The sequence below is a fragment of the Leopardus geoffroyi genome, chromosome D1, assembly GCF_018350155.1.
Source record: "Leopardus geoffroyi isolate Oge1 chromosome D1, O.geoffroyi_Oge1_pat1.0, whole genome shotgun sequence".
Classification (NCBI taxonomy): Eukaryota; Metazoa; Chordata; class Mammalia; order Carnivora; family Felidae; genus Leopardus; species Leopardus geoffroyi.
In genome coordinates this window covers 53,641,045-53,664,774 of record NC_059329.1, presented here as the reverse complement: position 1 = coordinate 53,664,774, position 23,730 = coordinate 53,641,045, and the positions used below count along the sequence as shown (strand labels likewise).

Genomic DNA, 23,730 nt, shown 5'->3' with positions numbered 1-23,730 from the left:
CCTACTGCATCTCGCTGAGCTCTCCCCACTGAGCCTCACCGTATGTCTGTAGAAACATCTGATCAGGAGAGAACAGGAGCAGACATTGGGCCTAACAGCTGGGGGCTGTTTGCCCAGTGAGGAGGGTCACCATATGGAAGATCCCAAGGAGCTCCTCCTAAGTGTCCCATAGTCAAGCAAGCAATGAAAGAGAGCACTCGGGAGACCCTGGAGATATTCTTAAATCAAGAATTACCATGGTGTGGTGGGGGGAAGATTCATTCATAATTTTTCCAACAAACGCATGTGAACGTTTCCTATGCCAGGTGTCGAGGATATAGCGGTAAGCATAACAGTTGGGGTCCCGTCCTCTGTCTGCTTAATGTGTATGATTACTGTGTCCTGTTCTCTTGGATGCATCTGTCACTAGCCAACAGTCCAGCAGCATTTACTAGGTGCACACTACGAGGCAGGAAATGAGACCACAGCAGGTGCTATGAAACCCCACTAACCTCCTCAGATCGAAATGAATGAAAGCTGTGTGATTTCATTCCCCAAAGCCAACACCTGTGACTCTTTGCAGGCAGGCTGTCCTCACGCTGGTGGAGCCCGCTGGCCAAGTGCACTGAGAGCCAGAAGTGACCAGGAAATGACATCCCCAGGGGCAGCCCTTAACACATGATTGACAGAGGTGTCAATACTCCTGTCACGGCTGGGGACAGCTCTCAGGCACTCCTTAGCTTATTTGCACAAGTTGCCCACTGGACTGAGCCAAAGTTACCCTCTTGGGACTTTGCTTGATCTCACACCTGTGATAGCCTTTTCTTGTCCCTCCTCTTCATTTGTCTACCTGCGTTTCCTCGGACCACTTCCCAGTAACTTTCAGACAAATCTTTGTTCAGGATCTGTTTATGGGGAACTCCCTCACTGAAGACAGAAAAGAAGATGAAAAAAAAGAGGTTCGGTTGTTCCCAGTCTTCATGTTACTATGAAGAGTGATGCCATATGTCAGAGGTAAGTTATTATGAATAATAAAGTACAGCTTTGCAAAATAATTCCTTTTGTTATAGAGTGCATCCAAAATTATCCCTGTAGTATGATCACTCTCCCTCATTTGCATTCTGATATATTTTCTGAGTGGGGAAATATTCTTGCTTGCTGGGTGGGATTTGCACATAACCTACACCTTTCTTTTACCAAATCTAGATACACCCATGAGAGTGGGTTCTGCATGTAAACATCAACCATTGTGGGGCAGCTGGGTGGCTCAGTCAGTTAAGCGTCTGACTTCGGTTCAGGTTATGATCTCACTGCTCTTGGGCTTGAGCCCTGTGCCAGGCTCTGTGCTGACAGCTCAGAGCCTGGAGCCTGCTTTGGATTCTGTGTCTCCCTCTCTCTCTCTGCCCCTCGCTAGCTCATGCTCTCTCTCTGGCTCTCTCTCAAAAATAATAAACATTAAAAAAAAACCCAAAACATCAACCATTGTGCGTTTTGCTGTGTGAAAAAAGTTGAGCCATGCTGGGTCAGATTCCTGGGAATTTTTGGCTTTATGCTTAGGTGGACTAGGTTCACAGGAGTAGGGCTTAAAGGCCCATGATTCCCTTGGCCCATATAGACAGCACCCCTTCCTCCTACCAGGAATGTCTTCCACTCTCAACTAATCCTTTCTCACCAAACCCACCTCTTCCAGGAAATTTTCTCAGATTCCTCCCCACCCCCAATCAGCCTACCCTGAGCTCCCCTTTTTTGGCACCTTGGAAAGTGGTTTTTGTTGGAACCACTTTCTTAGCACTTGGCTCAGTCCTCTTCCTCCTCTCAAGTTAGCTGGAGTCTCTGAATTTGTAGGGGAAATCACAGGCTGATCACGCAAGGAGCATATCAAGAGCCTTAGCCATGGCAGGAGGTGGGAAGTGGGGCTGGCCCTGCTATTACAGGTTATGGGCAGAGGATGAGCTCAAGTCCCCAGAGCTTGTTTCCTCCTAAAACCAAACGTATGTTGGTAAAGCGTGGATACCACGGCATCTGTGAGCCCACCTACCAGGTATGAAGCCTTGCCTTATTTGCCTGCCAAGCCCACCTGCCTATACCCAAATACACCTGCCCTCAGGGTCTGGACCGGACCCTTGGATATTGATAGGGTTCTGCTCCCAATAGCCCTACACACTGTAGTGCCTGGACTCCCTAGCTGTCTTGCCATGCTTCTGCTCTAAAACTGGAAACTCCCTATCCCCTAGATGAAGCTCAAGCTTGTGGTGCCACTTTGTTCCAGAGACTGGGCCTCTGGCCAACTTTCTTGGGGCAAAACCTAGAAAGTATCTGCTCCTTCACCAGTCTTTGGAGTTCTAGGAAGCCTGCATGCCGAGGCTTCTTTCTGGAGTAGTGACAGCACTTACTCTGTTTTCTGAATCTTTCTACACCCCCTGATTTTTTTTTTCAACGTTTATTTATTTTTGGGACAGAGAGAGACAGAGCATGAATGGGGGAGGGGCAGAGAGAGAGGGAGACACAGAATCGGAAACAGGCTCCAGGCTCTGAGCCATCAGCCCAGAGCCCGACGCGGGGCTCGAACTCACGGCTGCCAGATCGTGACCTGGCTGAAGTCGGACGCTTAACCGACTGCGTCACCCAGGCGCCTCTATACCCCCTGATTTTTTAAGCCAAGGGTCCTGTTTTCTATCTTAAGGTCCCTTTTAGGCTGCTTGGGGTAATATCTAACATATGTGAAGTGCTCATTACACATTTGCTGATTAATTGCAATTTCTCTTCTATGCCTCCCCAAGGGCCTGGTTATAGAATCCATTCACTTCATCATCCATTATCTTTCCATCCATCCATCCATCCGTTCACCCACCCAGTGCTATAATAAATATCTACATCCAAAAGAATGACTCCATTTCCTCTGTTTCCATCTCACAGACTGGGCAAGAGATTTTTACCCTAAGAATTTAGTCCTGGGAGTTTGGAATGGACATATATTAAAGCTGAGAGAGGGGATGACAAAGTGAAAGCCCACCTGCTCTGCGTACATTGTCACCTACTGACCTCTACTAGACACAAGTGGGCTTGGAGATTATAGGACAGGTAGGAAAATGCTTCTATTCTTTCCAATGGGCTTAAAATTCTACAGCCCTAAGAACTGATATCTATCTTTGCAACGTATGTCTCCACAAATATGCTTTGGATACGTTTTGAAGGGCAAAGAATGTATATGCAACTCCTACTGCCCCTGACACGTTTCTGAAAGGGGACCAGCCTGGGGGATGGTGGTTGGAGCTGATCCTGGGGTTATTCCAGACGGATGAATTCAGACGAGAAAGAAATGCTGGGGGTGCCTGGGTAGCTCAGTTGGTTAAGTGTGGGACTCTTGATTTCGGCTCAGGTCATGATCTCATGGTTTGTGAGATGGAACCCCAAGTGGGGCTCTGTGCTGACAGCATGGAGCCTGCTTGGGATTCTCTCTCTACCTCTCTCTCTGCCCCTTCCCCCTGTGTGTTCGTGCATGCTCTCTCTCTCTCAAAAATAAATAAATAATCTTAAAAAAAATAAATGCTGGACTGCCTGATGGGGGTAGAGGTGGACTCTCCAGCGGGGATGAGCGTCCCATGGCCAGGAGAGAGATCTCCGCTGTGGGTTTGGAGGAAGAGACACCCACAGGGGTGCCAGAGTGAGGATGGAGAACAAAGTCAGCGAGGGATGAGACCAACTGGAAAGCCCTTGTAGGTGCAACTAAGAGGTTAAACCTAAGAGGTTCAATTCTTAGACACTTCTCCCTTTGATATGGGAAAAGGTACAGTAGTACTCACTCTTAAAGTCTTTTTCCTCACAGGTTGTCACTTCCTTCATGGCCTCTAGGCCTGCGGATCTGGAAAGGGTGAATCAGCCTCAGCCTGATTGGGGGCGGGGTTACAGAGGGCGGGGCCGGGGCGCTGGGGAGAAGACAAGCTCCGCTCTCAGCTCCAGAGGCCTGCGGCAGGGGGGCAGGGCGTTCAGTGGAGGAGCCGCCCCCCAGTTCGGACGGGAGGTGGCCTTCATTCAGAAGGGGACAGGAGACAACCCCGCTGTTTCTCAAATATACCAGAGAGAGTGAGCCCCTAAGGCAAAGGGAAAGCTGAACCTAGGGTGACCCCCAGCGCAGCACCTGCTTTGGACACGGGACGCGCGCAGAGCATTAGAAAAGACACGCCCTCGGTGGGGAGGTGGGGCTCGAAGGGTTCCCGTGCAAGGGTAATTGAGAAGTGCCTGATACGCGTCGGGCGCTCAGGGAGTGCCTTCTGACCGGGGAATGAGCTGCGAGAGGGCTTCAGGAATACATTTCAGCTGGGCCTGAAGAAGCGGTGAAGGCCCTCAGGTGTGAAGGTCCACGGGCATGTTTGAGAGGGGCGGGGGGGTGCGCTCCTGTGCAGCTGACAGCGGAAGACAGAGGAGGGGGTGGCAGGGGAGGGTCTGATACACCTGCTGTACTGTCCACGGCAGGTTTCGTAGACTGTGTAGTCAGCCCTGGGTCTCAAAGCATGAAGGGGTATCACTGTACCCTGGGAAGATGTGAGAAATACAAATTAATGGGCCCTGTCTCAGACCCACTGATTCAGAAATTGTTTTTTAATTTTTAACGTTTATTCATTTTTGAGAGAGAGTGTGAGTAGAGGAGGGGCAGAGAGACAGGGAGACACAGAATCCGAAGTAGGCTCCAGGCTCTGAGTTGTCAGCTTGAACCCATGAACTGTGAGTTCATGACCTGAGCTGAGGTCTGACACTTAACAAACTGAGCCACTCAGGCGCCCCCCACTGATTCAGAAGTTCTGTAGGGGCGGGGTGGGGGGGGGGGGAGAGAAGCAGCAGTCTGTCTTGATAAGCTCTGCAGGTGAATCTGATGCAGGCCCAAGGTTGAGAAGCACTAGTGTGGTGGGAAGAGTAGCGGATTTTGGAAGGTAGGTGGGCGTGGGGGTGGGGCCTGGGGAGGGAGGAGTATGCTGTAGAAAACTTACCTGGGAGAAAGCGCGTTGTGCTGTATTGTGCCTCATTGCATACCGTGTCCTCTGAGGCATGTGCATCATCATACCGGCATCACAGATGGAAGACCAAGGCTTAGAAGGGTTAAAAGACTTGCCATGATTCCATAGTAAGAGCTGGAGCCAATTTCTGCATCCGGGTTGGCCTGACTCCCAAAGTGGAGTAGGGATTTTCTCTACCACTGTAGGTGCCTCCTGGCACCACAGCAAAGTGGTGGTCTGAGTCTCTGTGCCTGGAGAGCCACTGGTTGCCTGGGGGAAGGGAGGGGCCTGGAGCTTCCCAGAGGGCCTGGTGCTGAGCCAGTGCTGGGGCTAACGGGAGGGCAGGGAGGCTTGCTCTTACTCCTCTGCTCAATTACTTGCATTTTCATAAGGTTTGCCATTCACACCGGGGAGCTGGGCTTAGCAAATGCACTTTCTGAAGTGACCAGCTGTCATCTCGGACTTCTAGAGCTGAGAGGTTAAATGTGAGGTTAAGTGAGAAAAGCAGGGTGAAAAATTACCTGTATGCTGTGATTATAACTACCTTAGTTTTTTATTTTTAAAGATACAGTAAGAAGACACAAAGGAAAGGGAAAAAATGCTAAAATAATTTTCCCCCCCAATAGTTTGCAAGAGGACTCTGCATTCATTTAGTTTCAAAAGTACGGGGTGCCTGGGTAGTTCAGTCGGTTAGGCATCTGACTTCAGCTCAGGTCATGATCTCATGGTTCCTGAGTTCAGGCCCCACATCGGGGTCTCTGCTGTCAGCACAGAGCCCACTTTGGATCTTCTGTCCCCCCCTCTCTCTCTGCCTCTCCCCTGCTTTCGCTCTCCCTCAAAAATAAATAAACATTAAAAAAAAAGTGCAACTCGTGGCATAGGAGACAACTCTGTGCCCAGTGGTTCTCTCTTCAGGGCAGTATTGGGCTTTCCTGCCCCTCGGAGTCTGTCCCTGAGGCCAGTGAAGACATCAGCTTGGGGGTGGGGGGTGTGGGATGGCCTGGGGGAGCCCTGGGACATAGCTGATGTCACAGCATGATAACATTCATGAGGCTAAGCCCCAGGGTCAAGTGGCCTCTGGAAATGCTGACGGCAGCTTACGAGGGATTCTGGGGCCAAGGACCTGAGTCTTCCAGGGCATCCCGAGAACAGCAGCGTCCAAAAGTGCAAACTCAGAGGACTAGCTCAGGCAGTCGCTACTTTCTGAACAAAGGCCACCAGACACCTTAAACACAAAATATTCTTTTATTTGTCAACGAAGGCTACACGGGATCACTTCTGGTTTTGTTTTTATGCCTTTTTTTTTCTTTTTTCTAGAAGGTATCTACATCTGCATTTATTTACAGCCTTGTCGGTATTTACACAGTCAAGAATACAGTGTTAGAAACACAAAAGTGTCGAGAAAAAAACTTCTCAAAATTAGTTCCAGACTTCAGGAAAACTATTTCCACATGGTAAGGCCAGAGTCTCCAGTGTTGGTCGTCCAAAGGCAGCTTGGGACAGTCCTTTTGCCAAAGCTGCGGGTTCAGAAGTGTTCAAGAACAGGCGGGTTTAGAAAAGTGGGATTCTGGTGTTGGGTGAAACCAGGGTTGCCGGGCCCCACCAGACATCTGTGACCCAGCTTCTGCCGGAATGGCTGAGCCTGCCTGAGGGCTGGTTCTCCGTTGGCAGTTGGCCCTCAGAATCAATCACATGTTCTTGGGGACCGAGGAGTCACCCAGTGTCATGCCTTTGGCATTCCAGAGGGGGTAAGAAACCCAACATGAGCCCCACCGAGGCCTCCCCCCACTCTGATCTTCCACATTCATGATGAAACCTAAGAGCTCACCGCTGTCTGGGGCGGTCAAGTACACAGGGCTGGTTTTTGAGAATGTAAAGGTTGGAGAGGATAAAGTTTCTATCACCTGAGCAATGAGTCTTTAAAATGAGTTTGCTGTTTTCTGACGGTTAAATGAAAGGGTCTTGAACTACAGAGTTCTTTCTTTTAACCCCCTCCCTTCCAATAAAATATAGACAAGTGTATAAACCTAGCTGGGAATTATGAGCCTCAAGTGGAAGGCTTTTTGTTGTAACAAGGATCCCAACAGAAAGAGGAGACTGGGTTCTTTCTGGAACCCCTCAGGAGGCAGGCCCCAGCTCAGGACCAGAAGGCATGGACTGGGCTTAGTGGCTGCTAAGAGGAATGGAGAATAGATCCGACTTTGAGCACCAGGGATGTCAAACCCCAAAGCCCAGGATCCTGCAGAGTCCTGGCAAGCTCCTTCCTCCTGGGCGCCAAGCTCAGCATCCCTGCCCTCACCACGTGGCAACCACAAACACGAGGCTGCAGATGTGAACCTGCATTCTAAGACTTCACACCAAAAGCCTGATCTTTGCATAATAAAAACAGCCACCTACAAAAGTGGTACTTGCAAGTCACAGCTGAAAAGGTCCTTTATAATTTTTTTTTTCAAGCAAATGTGATTCTTTGTTATGTGTCTATGAAAACACTGCCCAGTGTTACCTTCCTTTGCCTCACCATCACCTTCTGCTTCTGCCCCACCCCATCCTGATTATTTAAACCATTCTCAACTTCTGGTCAGTTTCCTAGGGATTGTTTCAAATTTTCCATCCCTAGGTGGAAATCAGGCACTGGGCTGTTCCTTGGGTTCTCAGCCAACAATTCTGAGAGACCAGCATCAGGGGCTGATAAAGGTGCAATTTACCCCAGAGTTTCTTCCCCTTCATTCCCTTGTCATAGCTCTGCCCTCCAATGATGTCTGTCTGGAGGCTGGGTAAAAAAAGGGAATCTCATCTTACGAAAAACAGAGCTGGGGAATAAGTCCTGTTTAAAGCAATGGCAGAGAGGCTGAGGATCAGGGGGCAATGGTACCCACGGAAGGCAGGGGAGAAGGCAGGAACTCTTCCAAAACAAACCCTTTGCTAGGGCAACATCCTGCAGAATCGTGAACCTGGGCCAGTGAGGGAAGGCTGGTTTCTCCAAGAAATGGACACTTTGAGTAGCTTAGTGCTAAAAGGGCAGGTGCCATCGAGGGTGGGATTTGATGCTCAGAGGCCACCTGGTGGGCATGGGGAACTCTGGCTTATGCCTTCAGACTCACTCTTGCTGTGAGATTAGGGCTGCTGGTCTCAGCAGAAGGACAGACTGAGAAGGGAGGTGCCATGTCACCTGCCAGCCCTAATGGAAGCCCACTCCAAAAGGCCAGGCCAGAAGCACCGTCTCCAGGAGCAACAGTACCGATGTGAAACCACAGTGCGTGACGCTGCCTACGCCACACCTGAGATCTTTTCTCTAAAGAAAGAATGCTTCAACTTCTCCCCGTACTGATGCTGGGCCTCCTTGGTGGTGTGGAGCCCAGGAAAGGCAAAACGTGAAGGAACATGCAATAATTCTGTGTTTTTGATCTTTACAAGTCCATCCTATTACTTTGGTGGGGGGTGGGGGTGGAGGGTTCAGAGGGTGGGGATGGTGTAGGGAGATGATTCCCTTGGCTCTCATGTTGGCTCTGACCTTCAAGTAGATGTCCCCAGCAGGTCTCGACTGATGTCAGGTAGCCAAGATAGAACCGATCAGCTAGGCTAATGGGCACGAGAGCTTCACCCAAGGGCTCCTTGTATCAAGAGTATGTTTTGAGAGGCATCAGTCTATTTTGGATTTAAAAAACAAACGTGTTCTTCAGGCCAAACTGCTTTCCATCCCGTCCAAGAACGATCCTGCCAGATGGGAGTCCACCACCAGCTCCCAGGGACCACACACAGCAGGCCCGAGGAATACTGCATCTGACTCAGCAGAGCTCTGTACCCAGAGGCACTGGGCAACCAGTGGACATACGGGCCAAGGTGCACTGTCGCAGCAGTGTGACTTTTGTGGAAGCAGGAAGAGCACTTAGCGAAACATATCCTCTAATCCCAGTGGGATGATGTAAGGCGAAACCTCCTCTCCCAAGAAGCGGCGGGTGCCTCCCTCTGCCAGGCAGAACCCAGGCTACATGCTGCTCCGGTTCTCACACAGCAAAGACCTTCTTGGTTTCATTAACTCGTGTAATATTCTGAAGACTCTGTGAGTAAGGCTATAAAGGTGCCATGAGCTTATCAGTCCAACAAGGTTTCCACGGGGGATAGCTCAGACTCAGAATTCATTTTCCACACTTAATGTAAATGTAACCCATAAAAGTCCCATTTTATAAGAAGCCCAGCTCAAAAGGAAGCATTTGGCTTCCCCTCCTGGTCTCCCAGAACCTCCTGTGAGTGGTAATGATGATGGTAATTAGGCAGATGAACCAGGAGCAAGGAGCTCCTCGCTCTTGCTGTGGCTGTCCCCTCCCCTCAATGCTTCCCTAGCCTGATGGCTGCTCCTGGGCGTGCCCACTTCCAAGAAGGCGAGAGAGCGTATGCCTCTTCCCAGTGACCTCAGGCATGGGTCTTCCCAGGGACAGCTGCAGCCTGGCCTCCCTGATCTGTGGGTACTGGCCTCAGGAACAGGTCCCAATCCTGGGGCAGCAGGGTGGGGGAGGGGGAGGGGGTTGGATGACCTTGCCAGGCCACACCAAATTTCCCTCCTTTCTCCTCAGTCTCTCTTTAAAACCCTGGATGGACTCCTCCAGAGGGGAAGCTGTTTTAGAAGAACTTCACAGAAGGAATTTCCTGAACGCTGACCCTGCTGCCTCCCAGCTGTGCTACTGGCTCATGTATGGGAGGCAGAGGAGCCTTCAGGAGCTGGTTAGAAGATGCTTGGCTTATGCCTTCCTCTCTCTGGCTGACTTCTTCTTAAGCATCTTTCCAGAATCAACGGCCACCAAACACCTCTCTCCACACTCCTGTTTCTCAGTGATGGAGCTGAACAGTGGAGGAAAGATACCCACAGTCATGGGGAGAGAGGTTCACCTGGGAAGGCAGGCTGGTACCCTTGCTGCCACTGCCCTCCTTTTGCCATGGGTGGCCTGCCCCTCCCTGGACCTTGTGCTCACGTGGAGGACTTGCCGGTTCTCGCATCTGACTCTGGGAGAGAGGAGGCGATGAATAATAAGGAACATCATGGGAAGACCAACCGACCACAGACATCCTGGGTGCCTCGCCTCTATGGGAGGGTGAGGCTCTTAGCCCCAGGATGTTACATCACCAGACTGGGGGAAGGGACCTGGGGGACACTTTCTCCATCCCAGCATGGGGGTGGCACCGACAACTACACAGGATTTGCAAAAGGGGTAGGGGGTTGCATTTAGCATCAAAATATAAAGCTTGGACAGGAGTTTGGGGCAGCTTGGAACAGGTGCTAAATGATATCACAAAAGTCCCCAGAGCAAGATCAAGACATCTGTGGTCGTCCAGAGGCACAGAACATGGTGAGTCAAAAGCCGCCACTCGTCTGTGGGAGCTGAGCCAAAAATCCTCAGGTCCTGCAGACCCTCCTTCCAGGCCCCCTCAGTAGTTCGGTACTAGCCCGTCACTCTCTACACCCTTCACTCCTGCCCGACCCCCATGGAAGAAAGGGTTGCACATGAGACAAGTTAGCACAGACACTTGTGTCTCACATCACACTGGGTACCTAGGGACAGACAAGGACACACCTCAGGAGATGTGTCTCAGAGAGGAGAAATGTACCCCAACAACAAGGAAAACTCCTCAAGGAGAAAGGGAACAAAAGACAATAAAGTTTTCATTGTGATCACACTACAGAAAAAAATACCTTCTGTTCTTTGCAAAAAATGTGTGAAGGCCAAATCTGTGTTTTTCTTTTCTTAAAAAAAAGGATGTTGCATGAGTTACAATGCAACCAGTATCTTTTTTGTGTGTGTTGGTTTGTTTTCTGCACTTGTTAAAAAAAGGATTTTTTTTTTTTTTTTTTTTTTTAAGTACAACACAGTCAGGTGTGTGGCCACGAAAGAGTAGCTGTCTTTGGCAAGAAGTGCAGGCCGCGGACCTCTCTGTCACCTCCGGCCCATCTCGCTCTGTCTCATGAAGTGGATGTTGTTGGCGCTGTCTGACAGTTCCGGGTACTGCTCCACAGAGATCACGAAGAAGCCGTCGTAGCCTTGAACCCGCCCCGTGTTCAGCGCCTGCTGCTTCTCCCCCTCTGTCCAGGCCCGCAGGCCTTCCTCCCCTTCCCGGAGTCGCTGCTGCTCGCGGGCCCACGCCTGGCGCACGGCTCTCTGCCGGGCCAGCTCCAGCACCCGCGCCTTCTCCTCATCCAATGTGGTCCCGTAGCGAGTGCTCAAGCACAGTGCCCCATACTGGAGCTGGATGTCTGTGTAGCGTCTAGTCCTGCCATTGAGCATCGTGTTGATCTGGGACACCGTGACGTTGACCCCATTCTCCAGGGTTCGCCGCCCCCCACTGAGGCCCAGGATGGCCAGGTCGCCTTCCGAGGGCCCTGGTTTCACAAAGTAGTGGGTGTCCATCCCGTCAATGGTGAAGTGCAGGTTCTCCAGGTAGTGGGCGTTGTTCAAGATGGCAGCAACCCTCCGCCCATCTTCGTTGGCCACACTGATGATGTCTGTGGTCACTCGGCCATCCTTCAAGGCAAACTTGACCCCCTTGCCAAAGACCGAGCCACTGGATGCAAACTTCTTTGTCTCTGGGGCCTGTTGGCAGCTGGTGATTGTGGAGCCGTAGAGCTGGTCAAAACGTTCTAGGGTGACAAAGGCCTTGAGCTGCTTCTGCACCTCACACTGTACCCCGAGGATAGACTGATGGGGGAGGAGAGAGAGAAAGAAGGAATGAGGCAAAGGGGAAAACCTCTCCCTAAGAGCCTGAAGAGTCAGCTGTCATAACTAATCAAATCTATACACATTAACCAGTAGCATCTAGCTCTACTGCTGACCACTAGAACATTCTGCCATCCTTTATCCATCCGTTCACCCATCCTTCCGTTAAGAAACTCTTCAGCAAGCACCTGCTCTGTGCCAGGTTTCTTTCTGGGCACTGGAGAGGTACCAACGAGTCAGACATCATCCCTGCTCTTGAGGAACCCATCATTTAGTGCAGAAAGACAGATGTGACAGAAAATAATTATCATCAAATGTGATAACTGGTGGTTTAAGAGAAGTAGCAGTAATAACTTTGGCTAACAGGTCTTGGTCTTTGAGCTAAATCAGTCACATTCGGTATCTCATTTGATTTCCACAATAACTTTATATAGTAGGTACTCTTATTATTGATTTTACATCTAAGAAAACTAAGTCTCTAAGAGGTTGTAATGGGCCCACATCTGTACAATGGGTAAGTATTCAAGCCAACGTTTGAACTCTGTCTGATTCTAGAGGCTCAGCTTCAAGGGCTCTGGATCAGGGAGCAGAGGACAAGGATCAGAACATCTCAGCCCAAAGATGGAGGAATGAGGTGGACAAGGTAGGGTTCAAGGGCAGACTCACGCTTGAGTTGGAACTCGGAGGATAAGGGGACGACGTCAGATGGAGGAATGACAAGCAATGGGTTCTTGGCAAGAAGGCTTAGTAAGATGAAAAGTGGTCATTTATATAACCCCTCTTACCCTGCTTTATCATTCTCCATCATGTTTATAAACTATTTTCAAGGAGGGCCTCTGCCCCCATAGTGCTTCCTGGGGGCTCCTCAGATGTCTCTGCTCTCGGCTGCTTTGGGGGACAGATTGGGCCTGGTCTCCATGTCATACCACCTACCAGTTCCTCCCATGGTGCGGGAGCTTGGCAAAGCCAGGTTCGTGCAAGCTCCAGGGCCTAACCGGCAACTCAGGGAAATGGCTTTAGAAACAGGCCTATCGGCTTCTCACTGAAATTAAGTCCTCTTTATAATTAATAGAACCCTGTCTGTGAACAATTATTTCCTAGAGTTTCACGAAAGCTGGAGTGCTCAACAACACAGATCTTCGATGCTTGCCAAGGGCAGAAATCAATAATTCATTGACGGGCGAGGTTGGCAAACAGGCCGTCAGAGACTGGGGCTCTGCGTCAGGGGGGAAGGGAAGCTGGCGGGGGTGGGGGGAAGGGAAGCTGGAGGGGGTGGGGGGAAGGGAAGCTGGAGGGGGTGGGGGGAGGTGGGGAGCAGCTGGGCTGCTGTGGAATCAGCCAGGTCAGCCTGGGGAGGGGACAGTGGGGATTGAGCCAGGCAGAGGGCAGGGCTACAGCGGCACAGAATAGCAGAAAGGGGCCAGGCTTTGTGGTCAGACACACTGGGTTCTCATCACCTTTCCTGCTGAGTGACCTTGAGCAAGTTTCTCTCTGAGCTCTGGTCTCCTCATCTGTAAAATGAGGAAGAATGCCTACCTCACACAGGGTTGTCTACTTCTTTCAACCATCTGTGCATTCAGCAAAAGGGCAGTACCCTGGGTACCGAAGAAGACCCAGGATTTATTTGCCTTCTTGGGGCTCATAGCCAGTGGGGATACAGGTGTGGTAAGTGCTCTGAAGGGGAGAATATGGGGTACCACTAGGACCTAGAGGTGCAGAATCATGTTCTCCAGAGTCTAGAGGACGGAGGCAGCTGAGCCGAGGATGAAGGGAATCAGGCTGGAGTAAGACACACGGATGTGCAAGTTTCTGGCTGTCAGCAGTGTGCCATCTAACAACCCTGCTTTCCCTCTGGACAGGGATCCCCAGAAGGCCTGGTCTCCACCTGATTCATGCCTGCATTCACGGGGTGCAGCGTGGGGCCTGGAAGAGCCAGCTCCTAGTACTTACATTATGAAGTGGGGGAGGGGGCGAAAAGGGGATGCCTGAAGTGAGGGGTGGGGTAGAGGGGTTTTTAAGGGCCTTTACAGCTATATAATTCTGTGTGTCTTTAAAACCAGGCCATGAAAGGCACACAAGAGAAGGTAACATTTTTTTGAACACCTTACAGACAGATCCGGGTGTGAATCCCAGTCTACCCCTTCCTTGCTTGTGTGGCACTGGAAAGCCTCAGGCATTAAATCTGTAAAATGCCAACAGTAATACCAGGGGATATGTGTGCGTTAACTTGTGTAGAATACCTCAGGCAGATGCAGGTGAACGGAGGTGCTCAGAAAATGTCACACTTGTATTTAGAACACACCCTCCCTCCTTGCCCTTTTGCTCTGGGCAGTGACAAAGGCTCATTGTTTTTGTGGAATTCCAAACTCCGCATATCAGAGAAAACTTAATAGAGCTTGTGGGGGTCTGGGGTCTGTGTTCTGTTACAGCTGGGTCCACAGTGGCTTGCCAGTGGTTACCACAGATTTCCTGAACAGCTTCTGGCAGGCACTGTGGCTGCACCACGTCAGTTTCCGTCACGGGCCCATGCTTTCCTGAAAAGCTTTGTAGGAGCCACTCCCATAAGGTCTGCCTGGCCTGAGGGTGGGTGGCCGTGTGTGCGCAGATTACCTTGCTGTTGTCCCACTCCTGAGTTTTCATCTGTGTGTGGACGAGCTCGTAGGATGGTTCCATGGCATCCATGTCTGGCTTGGGGTAGCCAGGAATCACATTGTGCAGCTGGAATCCAAAGGTGAGGAGCCAGCTGTTGACATCTGGGTGGGAGAGAAGCAGAAATGTCCGTATGGAATGAGTGGACCTCAGAGGTGACATATCCCAATAAAGTGGCCCAGAGTGAGACAGCAGTGGGGGGGTGAGGGTGGGGGGTGTCGCAAGTGGGACACCAACTGCTACAAACACTTTGGAAACTGTTTCATGGTTATTAAAGCCGCACATACTCTTTGGACCATTGTTCCTCTCCTAGATATGTATCTAAGAGAGCTGTGACTTCAGTAGAACCTATGTTTCCAGACTCCCCTGTCACTTAAACCTCTTTGGATTCAAACCCGGGGGGACCAGGGTGGGGGGTAGATGATGCACACCCACCCCCTGCATCAGGAGGAAACACTTGCAGAGGACAACTGCACCCAAAGGAAAGATTTAAGTGAATGACTTTCAAAGAGAAATTCCATTTAAAAACAAGCCCTCCCTCCTCTCCCAAGCAGCAAGATGGCCGCTACCAAACATCAAAGAGTCCCCCCCCCCCCCCCCCACCCCGAGTCTACCTTTCATTTACTCTGGTAAGTGATGCTAAGGAAGTCATTTAATCTCCCTGTGCCTTCATTTTCCAATCTTTGATATTGGGCTTGAGGGGACACCTGGGTGGCTCAGTTGGTTAAGCGTCCGACTTTGGCTCAGGTCATGATCTCATCATTCATGAGTTTCAGCTCCTGCATCAGGCTCTCTGCTATCCTCGCAGAGCCCACTTTGGATCCTCTGTCTCCCTCTCTCTCTTCCCCTCCCCCACTCGCATGCGTGCTCTCTCAAAATAAATAAACATTAAAAAAAATAGTGGGCTTGAGGATCTAGCGCCATAGGCATTGGTTTCATCGATTTTACAACATTCCTGGGGGGTTACTAATTATAGAATATTAGATATAGGGATAGAGAGGACTTTCCCATGAGCCTTTGGCTCACTGAAGAACAGAATCAGGAAGCCAAGACGTAAGGGAAAGAAAGAGGATGGATAAAGTGTCATCTGTTACTAGGCCCAATGTTGCTGAGAGCGTTTCGTGTGCCCAGCACTGTGTTACTCCGACCCTCACCTTGTGCACTCAGAACCCTGAAGGGGAGATGACACACAGGCATGAAAAACTTTGACACAAGAAAAAAGATGAGAGGAGGGCAGAAGTCTTTCAGTTGGACAGGCTGACAAGTCTTCACAAAGAAGGTGGCCTTTAAGGCAGACACTGAAAGCTGTGTACCTTTTGTCCGGCTTCAGCAGAGATAAAGGGGGCATTTCAGGCAAAGACCGTGTGCAAGGCAAGGCCTGGAGAGGGCAGGTGAGTGTGGGGAGTGTTCAGGTAAGCGGAGAGCAGTTCAGCAAGGCAGAGAGAGAACCAGAAAGAAAAACTGTGGCTAGCACAGGAAAAGCCTGGGATGGCAGGTAGGAGTTAACTGGGTGCCTGTAGGAGAGTGACAGCCAGCCTGTGTCCCAGCGTGGCTCGGCCTTCCTTGAGAAGAGGCAGTTGAAGATGCTAAAGCATTTGTTGAGCAGAGACTCAGAATCCAAAGTCTGGGGAAGGGGTGGGGGTGGGGGGGTGTGGAGTTGAGCCTCAGAGCTGGCAGTCCCAGGCTATGGGCATCCAGGCCTACTTTTGCCTTCTTCCAAAGGAGACATGTCTCTGGTCAGGGAGGCCCTGCTTAGGGTCCAGGCACTGGTGGAGCTGTCTTCCCCTACCACCCACTGAAGCCATTCCAACGATGGGGATGTCCTTTGGGGGTAGACAACTGTGTCCCTGCCACCGCTGCATCCTGTGCTGTCTTCTCATTCAAGGACCTCAAGTTTGCCTTTGTTTTTTTTGTTTTTTGGATGCCCTGGAGCCCCTCTCTCTTGGGTGTGAAACATGGAGGTACCGGGGTGGAGGAAGATAGGAAGGGCGGCGTAGAAACCCAGGTTCTACTTCTAGGAAGGTTGTGGAAGGAAAAGAACATGGTGAGGCAAGACGAAACCCATGTTCAAATTCAGGCTCCCCAAGTTGCACACTGTGTGAACTTGGACCGTTTCCTTAACCTCTCTGAGATTCAGTTTCCCTATCTACAAACTGATGGTAGAAATGGTTTTCACCAAGCCATGGAAAGAATAATAGTGTTACCACTTTGGGCAGCCATCATACAGCAGCAACTGTTCTAAGCTTGTTACACGAATGACTGGGTTTCCTATATTCTAAAGTGTCCAGCTCGGTTCCTGGCTCATAGAAGGTTTTCTGAGCTTTTTCAAACCCAGACCCCCACGTCACTGGACCTCCATTTCCTCATTTGTAACATGAGGCACTTGGGCTAGCTTGCCTCCAAAGTCCCTTTCTTCACTGAGTTTTTGAGAATCTCTGATTCTATGAATCATGGCAGATGGTTTTTAGGAAATTAAAACAAACAGAACAGGGGGGAGAAAAATCCCCCATGAAGCCATTTGGCCTGAGGCTGAGAACCTGCATCTGAATTTGTAGTTGGAAAGGAAAACTTCTATCAGGATTACTGCAGATTCCCAGGAAACTAGGGGGCTGAAAAGAGGGCTGGGCCTTAATCACAAGTGATGGAAGGTAGGAACATTTCTCATTATGCCTTTAGGAAAAATGCTGAAAATCGATTTATTCATTGTTTTTTTTTTTTTTCCTATGGCACTTTTCTGAAAAGTTGGGAATTTTACTCTTCCTTTTTATGACATCAGAGTTAGAAATTTCTGTCAAGTTAAAAAGCCCCTTTTTACCCATCTGCCCCAGACATCAGTGTAGCCACCTGGGACAGCGATGAATGAACAATCCTTTTTTATGTGGGCACATTATAGAGTGAATTTCATTCCAAGAATGAGGATTCTGGAGTTAGAGCAGAGTTCTACCCCTAGCCCTGCCACTTCTCAGTAGGTCAGTTACTTTATGGCTCTGACCTTCACTTTCCTCCTCTGAGAATGGGGTCAGTGATCCCCATCTCACTGGCTTCAGGTGAGGGTTAGTGCAATAGTGTATGGGATGGATCCTTGGTGGATATTTTTTGGTTGCCTTCCTAGCATCCCATTCTGCCTTCTCACTCTTCCTTTTGGGGTATCCGTGTAGTTTTACGGAGGCTGACTCCACCTAGGGGTTCAGCAATGGAGCATGTGACCTAGGCTAAGCCACTCAGTGCGTTTTCTCTCCCCAGCCACAGTGCTTGGTTCAGGGGTTGTCACGTGACCTCAGCCTATCCATTTGGAGTGTATGCTCCTTTTTATTGGTGTCATTGCTGGATGTGAGTGAGGTTGCATGTAGCTCGCATGGAAGCTAAACGGTCTAGTGAGAATTAGTGGGATCTTGGTTTGTAGTAACAGAATGTTTTTCTGTACCATTTTTTTTGTTTTTCCAGCTACAGTAAGTAACCTGCCAAGATACCTCGAAAGAAACTCACTGCAGGATGAGCAGGGGGTGTGTGCTTAATGTACACAGACATAATGGAAATGTTTTCTAAATCTGTTAAGTTTTCTTGGACTGCCAGCAAGTTGAGCATAGTGAGACCTTGTTGGGCTATTCCTGTTCACCACAGGCCCCAAGTCCGCTTTCATCGCACCCACCCACCACCGCGCCCACTCTTCTTCCTCACGCATGGGATGCCTGCTCTCAACATGACCACCTGGAATTCTTCCCGGAAAGAATCCTCCAGTCAGTGTCAGCAGCAGCAGGGTCCAGACCAGGCCACCAGGTTTGGGAGCTAGGAAGCCACATCCCTACGGGGCACTCATGTGAGCTGTACCTGTTGCCCTCTCTGCACTTCTGTAAATGCAGTCCCCTCTGCTTGGGTTGCCTTTCTCCCCATTACCTGAGGAATGTCCACTCAGAAGCGGGCCTCAAGGATGAACTGCTCCCTGGGCACAGCCGGCTGTGCGTCCTGTGTATCAATGGCCATCAGTGCAAACCTTCATCCTGGGCCCCTCACTGCTGTCTGTGTCTCCCTTGCAGTGTAAATTCCTGGAGGGCAGGGATCATCTTTGTATCCCATCCCCTCAGGCCGAAAACAGTGGCTGCACCCAGGAGGCACTTGTTGAATGAAAATGAAACTGCCTTAAAATAGGGGGTGTAGGGTTGTGTTACAGGAGAAAGAGAAGGAAAAGACCAGGTTTGCAAGTTGGGGCGTGCCCAATTTTTGCCCACTGCAAACTCTCTTATAAAAAGTGCTGGTTTTATCCAGACCTGAATCCCCATAGCTGCTCTGACTCTTGAGGTCTTCTGTGGCTGAGGTCTGGGAGTGGCTGCTTTGCTGGGTGGACTGTGGCTGCTGAAGACATTTCTGGCACGTGTGAACATTTATATTACAGTTGGTTTCACAGTAGTGGAAAACAAAGCTCACTTTTTAAGTCAGGGTCGAGGTAAGGGAACCTTACATGAGCCAGGCACTGTGCTAGGCAGGTTATAAAATGTATAACCTGTATATCCTGTATATAAAATGTATCTCATTTCACCCTTGCAACCTTCACCCACCTTATTGGGGACTCATAGTCAGCCTGATCTCTGGGTCAGAAACTTCCAAAGTGCATTTTCAGGGATGCATCCAGTGAAGCACTAGGATTTCATGGTGAAAAAAAGGGGTTTCATGCTCAAATGCTTGAGAAACTGTGGGTAAAGGGGTTTCGTGGTCAGATGTTTGAGAAATGGTGGGTAACTGTGTTAAACAGTTCTCTTTACCAGAGGACTTCTCAGAGACTTTCATAAGCTGCAATGTATTATGAAAATTTAAGAATGGTAGTTGCCCTGTCAAATCAATTTGAGGCCAGTACCAGTTTTTCCAGGGCATTTCTCTCAAGTAGTGTTTCTTAAAATCTACTTTGAAAAATGCTGTTCTAAGGAAAGCCAGTGTTTCCTGTGACCCAACTACCAGCTTTCTCAAGGAAGACCGTCCTGTCAGAGGACCAGAACAACAGTCCTGTCCTCCGAATGAGCCCTCATCCTCACCTGTCATGAAGCACTTGATGTCCTGAGAGTTGCTGATGGGGTTGTTGTTTTTAAACATGTAGAGATTGAAAGGCATGATGTTGCTGCTAGTAAGGTGTTTCCACAACTCGTGGTCTGGGCTAGTCCAACGACCAGCCAGCACATCGTAATCCCGCCGGCCCATGTGGATGAGCTTGGTGAGTGGATCGTAGAGGCCACCATGGTAGCCGATGATGATCTGAAAGTTGGGGTTGGTGTCCATGTAGATCTCTCCATAGGCAGTGTATAGAATCTGCTTGATCATCAAACCTGTTCCACTGAAGACAGCAAGAGGGGTCCCGATGTTGTCACAAGCTATGTAAAACTCATCACCGCTGCTCAGCTCCATGGCAAAGAGGTGCCCTTGCAGATCATAGTAGAGGGAGGTGATCTCGGAGCTGGAGTGGTTGTAAAGGTGGGTGACCTTGGTGGGGTTGGTCAGGTCTGCATAGAAGAACTGCAGGTGGTGGCTGTGGCTACTCTTGCTGGACACCCGCCGCCCCAGGCCATCGTAACGGTACCTGACGCTCCAGCCACCGGCCCGGTTGTAGGCCTTGATGAGCAGGCCAGCTGAGTTGTACTCAAAGACGTCCCCGCCCCGCTGCCTCAGGAAGCCATCCTCGTCCATCTTGTACTGCACATCACCCAGCCTAGTGATGCGGTCACGGAGGTCATACCTTAGCGGGGTGAGCCGTGCACTGTTCCCAGGGCTCAGTAAGTGCAGGTTCCCATTGAGGTCATAGCTGTAGCGCCAGAGCGGCTTGTCATTGATGGAGACCGTCTGTAGCTGGCCATCAGCGTCGTACTCATAGGAGTAGCGGGTGGTATTGGCATAGGGTCCCACCTTCAGCTCCTTCTTCACTACGCGCCCCATGTTATCATACTGGACGGTCATCCAGTACATGAGTGAGCGGAAAATCTCATATTGCACTTCCTTCATCCGGCCGTATGCGTCAAAGTGTTTGGTGTGGGTCATGACCGCTGTAGTGATGATCTGGTTAATGTCATAGTAGATGACACCAAACTTCCCAAACTGCTCTGTCTTCCCTGACACATCATCATAGCGATAGAGATCGATGGGCAGCGGGGTCTCATTGATCACAGCCTGCATGCTGGTCACCCGGAAACTGTTGTCATAGTTATAGTCAAAACGAGCATTGACCATGCCTTCCTCGGTGAAGCGGAAGATCTGGCGGTCGATCAGAGGCCCAATTTGACGGTAGCGGATGGTGCAGGTGAAGCCCTCATTCTGTAGGTTGATGGTCTTCAGCATGCCTGCTGTCTCGTCATAGGTGAAGCTCACCTTGGTGGTGTCATACAGCATCTCGGCTAGCTTTGACAGTTTGCCATACTTGTATATGACCCTGCGGCCGGTGCCCAGGTAGAAGGTGTGGAGGAGGTGCCCGTCCTCAGTGAAGTCCTGGATGACCGAGGCATTGCCTTCAGGGGGCTGGTAGATGTTCCTGTAGTAGCCCACTGAGCGAATGGTCTCTAGCGTCTGCCGGGCCACGTTGGGCATGGTCACAGAAGAGAGGCGGTCATTCTTGTCGAACTCAAAGATGTACTGCCGCTGGCTGTGGAGGAGCAGTACCATGGACTGGAGGGAAAGGAACACAGAAGTAAGAGTAGGGGAGTGCACGCAGGGGAAGTCTGTGCACTTAAGACTTAAAGGAGATGAATGAAAAGCCAAGGGAACTGGTGGTTGTCCTAAGTGAGGCCCAAACCATGGCCTTCTAAACAATGTGCCATAGGGTACTGCAGTGGGGTACAAACGGGTAAGATAAGGATTTCTCTCAGCCCTTGGCCCTGGCACTCAGGCCATTTGTCTTCCCATGGTGAGCAGCCTTGTCTGCTTGTCCCTTTGTGTGGTACAAAAATGATGACTTTGTGGGTGATGGTGTGTGAGAAAGGTTGGGAGCACTGGCTAGAAGGATTTGCAACAGCCTCTCTCCTGGCTTCCTTCCTTCAGATTCCTTCTCAAATCAATGTTCCTACTCGAGCAAGAATGATTTTCCTAAAACACAGCCTGACAGTATCTACTGCCTGCTACACAACTTCTGTTGGCTCCCTGTGGCCCACAGGATAAAGAATGCATCTGAGAAGGGCATTTAAGGCTTTACGCAGGAACAGGTCATATGCCCACCCTGGGCTGGGGTGGACTGTGATGGCAACAGGGAAACCTGATTCCTAACAATGGTTTGTTGCATGGCCCCAGGAAGGTTCTTTCCCCCTCTGGGTTGGGTTTTTCACTATGTCGGATGACCTCCAACGTCTCTCTTAGCACCACCACAGAACATTGCTTAGAGATGCTCACCCAGCACACGGTGGGGAAGACTGAGCACAAAGCAAGCACAGCCCAGACCCTGGACAGGTGACCATGAGCAGGAAACAAAGTAAAGACGTGGGTACAAGAACCGGGGCATGAAGTGCAGGCTCTTTTACAGGAATAAGTCAGCAGATAACACACCTAAAGGAAGCTAGGCAGCAAAGCTACATTTTCTCCGATTTGGGACCAACTTTTGCTTTCAGGGCTTTTCTGATTCTTAGCCCCTGGGATGAAATAAATCCTAACCTGAAGCAGAACGGATTTACGAAGGCCATGCCCACCACTGGAAGCTCAGGATTAATCACCTCCTGCCTAAGTACTGATCCCTAGGCCTCTGCCCTATTCTCTGTGACCAGATCACACTGTGTGCCCCAGACCTGGGAGCAGACCCCTGCCTGGGTCTCGGCCCTCAGTCCTGCTCTGTAGGACCAGTTAGTGTTGGGCCTGCCCCCAGTTCCAGTCTCTCATGTGGGCCTTTAACGTTCTCCTGCCCCAGGACCCCCACCTGCCACACCATCACCACGATCCACCCAGATGCCTCTCGGGCTCCCCAGCCCTCTATTGCAGATATTTCTGTTTTCTTTTGGAGACCACACGGGTCCAATCTATCCCGCTGAGGGCAGCAAGCTGGGCCTGGCCATGGGTTGAGCCATGACACAATGGTCTTCTACATGGCAAGGCCAGTGGTGGTGGGGGTGGGGGGGATGGACACCTGCCTTCTCTAAGTATGTGTAGGTCCACGTCTTCCCATCAGCAAAGATCCTGGATGTGATGCGACCCGCCTGGTCGTATTCCATCCTCTCAGACATGATGCCTCTCTGGACGCCAGCGATATGGCCCCCTGGGGAGTATGTCACATTGACACCATTCAGCCTGCTGCTGGGTGACCAGAGGCTGGGCCGCCCTGCCTGGTCGTACAGGATCCGGAGGGTGAACTTGCGGTGGTCATCATAGATCTTCTCTGTGCGGGTCACGCGGTCAAAGTCCAGGGACAGGAGGTTCCGGTTGTGAACCTGGAGTAGGAGGAAAGACAGAGTTAATCTGGACATTGAAGACTTTGATGTGAGAAGGTCCTGAGTAGAGGAGGCAGCACAGGTCATGGGTGCCAACAGACGGGGTTTGGGTCCTGGCTCTATCACCTGCCAGTTCTATGAAGCTTCATCATCTGTAAAATGGGAATGCCAATTAAATAGGGCTGTTGTGAGAACAAAGGCAGTGCAGGTATTGAGCAAATACTAGCTGGTCCTGAAGACGATCCGTGTGATATCCTAATGTCATACTTCTAATGGGGACAAAAAGGCAGCTCCTTCTTGACTCTCTCATAAAAAGGGAGAGGCCAAGTGGGTCCAGATCCCCTTGCTAGGTCAGCTGGGCTGCTAGGTCAGCACACAATTCAATTTCCTTCCAGAGTCAGGAATACAGGGCTCCCACAAGAGTAGAGGTAAGTCAGGGTTTTTCATAGTTTAATAAAGAAATATACTTTGAGGCCTACTTCTGTATTTGGATCCACCCTTTAGGCATCGGTTGCCCCTGAAACATTGCCAGGTACTCCAAAGCTAAAATGCTGTGTCCCCTCTAATTGGCACATGGCCTTATAGGACATTTGGGCACATTTTCCGACTCTTCCATTGGTCACTGGTTAAGTTTGACATGTAGTAAGGGAAACACAAGAGGAAAGCAGATGACATAGGTCATATGATACAAAACCGCACATGTGGACTGAGGTAATGAAAGGCCCTCTAGGACCCTGGGTGGTAAAAAAGGCTCAGGTCTAGGAATTAAGGTCAGGATTCCAGCCTCGATTCTGTGGCCAATTTATCTGTGTGACCTTGGGCAAGTGCCATTCCCTGTCCGAGTCTCAATTTCTTCCTCTGTGAAACAACAGGGCTATTGTGAGGACTGAAGAAGCCTGAGTAGATTACCAAACAGAGTTCTGGGCATATAGAAGGTACTGAATTAATGAATGTAATTATTTCCATTAAATGGCAGCAAAGGATCGCATTCTCAGAGAAAGTAGAGATGTGTGTGTCTCCCCCTTT

General features: G+C 50.3%; 1 protein-coding gene and 1 long non-coding RNA gene across 7 annotated transcripts in view; both read right to left on the bottom strand.

Moving 5' to 3' along the window:
* LOC123601097 overlaps positions 1-3,905 on the bottom strand; it is a 23,875-nt gene extending 19,970 nt beyond the window's left edge. Inside the window, exon 1 of the long non-coding RNA XR_006713968.1 lies at positions 3,783-3,905. This is a non-coding gene — a long non-coding RNA (uncharacterized LOC123601097). The remainder of the gene's footprint in view (positions 1-3,782) is intronic.
* A 2,291-nt stretch (positions 3,906-6,196) lies between these two features.
* The window catches only part of TENM4 (teneurin transmembrane protein 4), a 2,911,279-nt gene continuing 2,893,745 nt past the window's right edge, over positions 6,197-23,730 (bottom strand). For all 6 annotated transcript variants that reach the window (XM_045483835.1, XM_045483839.1, XM_045483838.1 and 3 more), the window contains 4 exons: positions 22,408-22,704; positions 19,348-20,962; positions 14,285-14,427; positions 6,197-11,656 (listed from right to left, as the gene is read on the bottom strand). In XM_045483835.1, the coding sequence (XP_045339791.1) occupies positions 10,898-11,656; positions 14,285-14,427; positions 19,348-20,962; positions 22,408-22,704 (2,814 nt within the window). In that variant the 3' untranslated portion in view covers positions 6,197-10,897. The remainder of the gene's footprint in view (positions 11,657-14,284; positions 14,428-19,347; positions 20,963-22,407; positions 22,705-23,730) is intronic.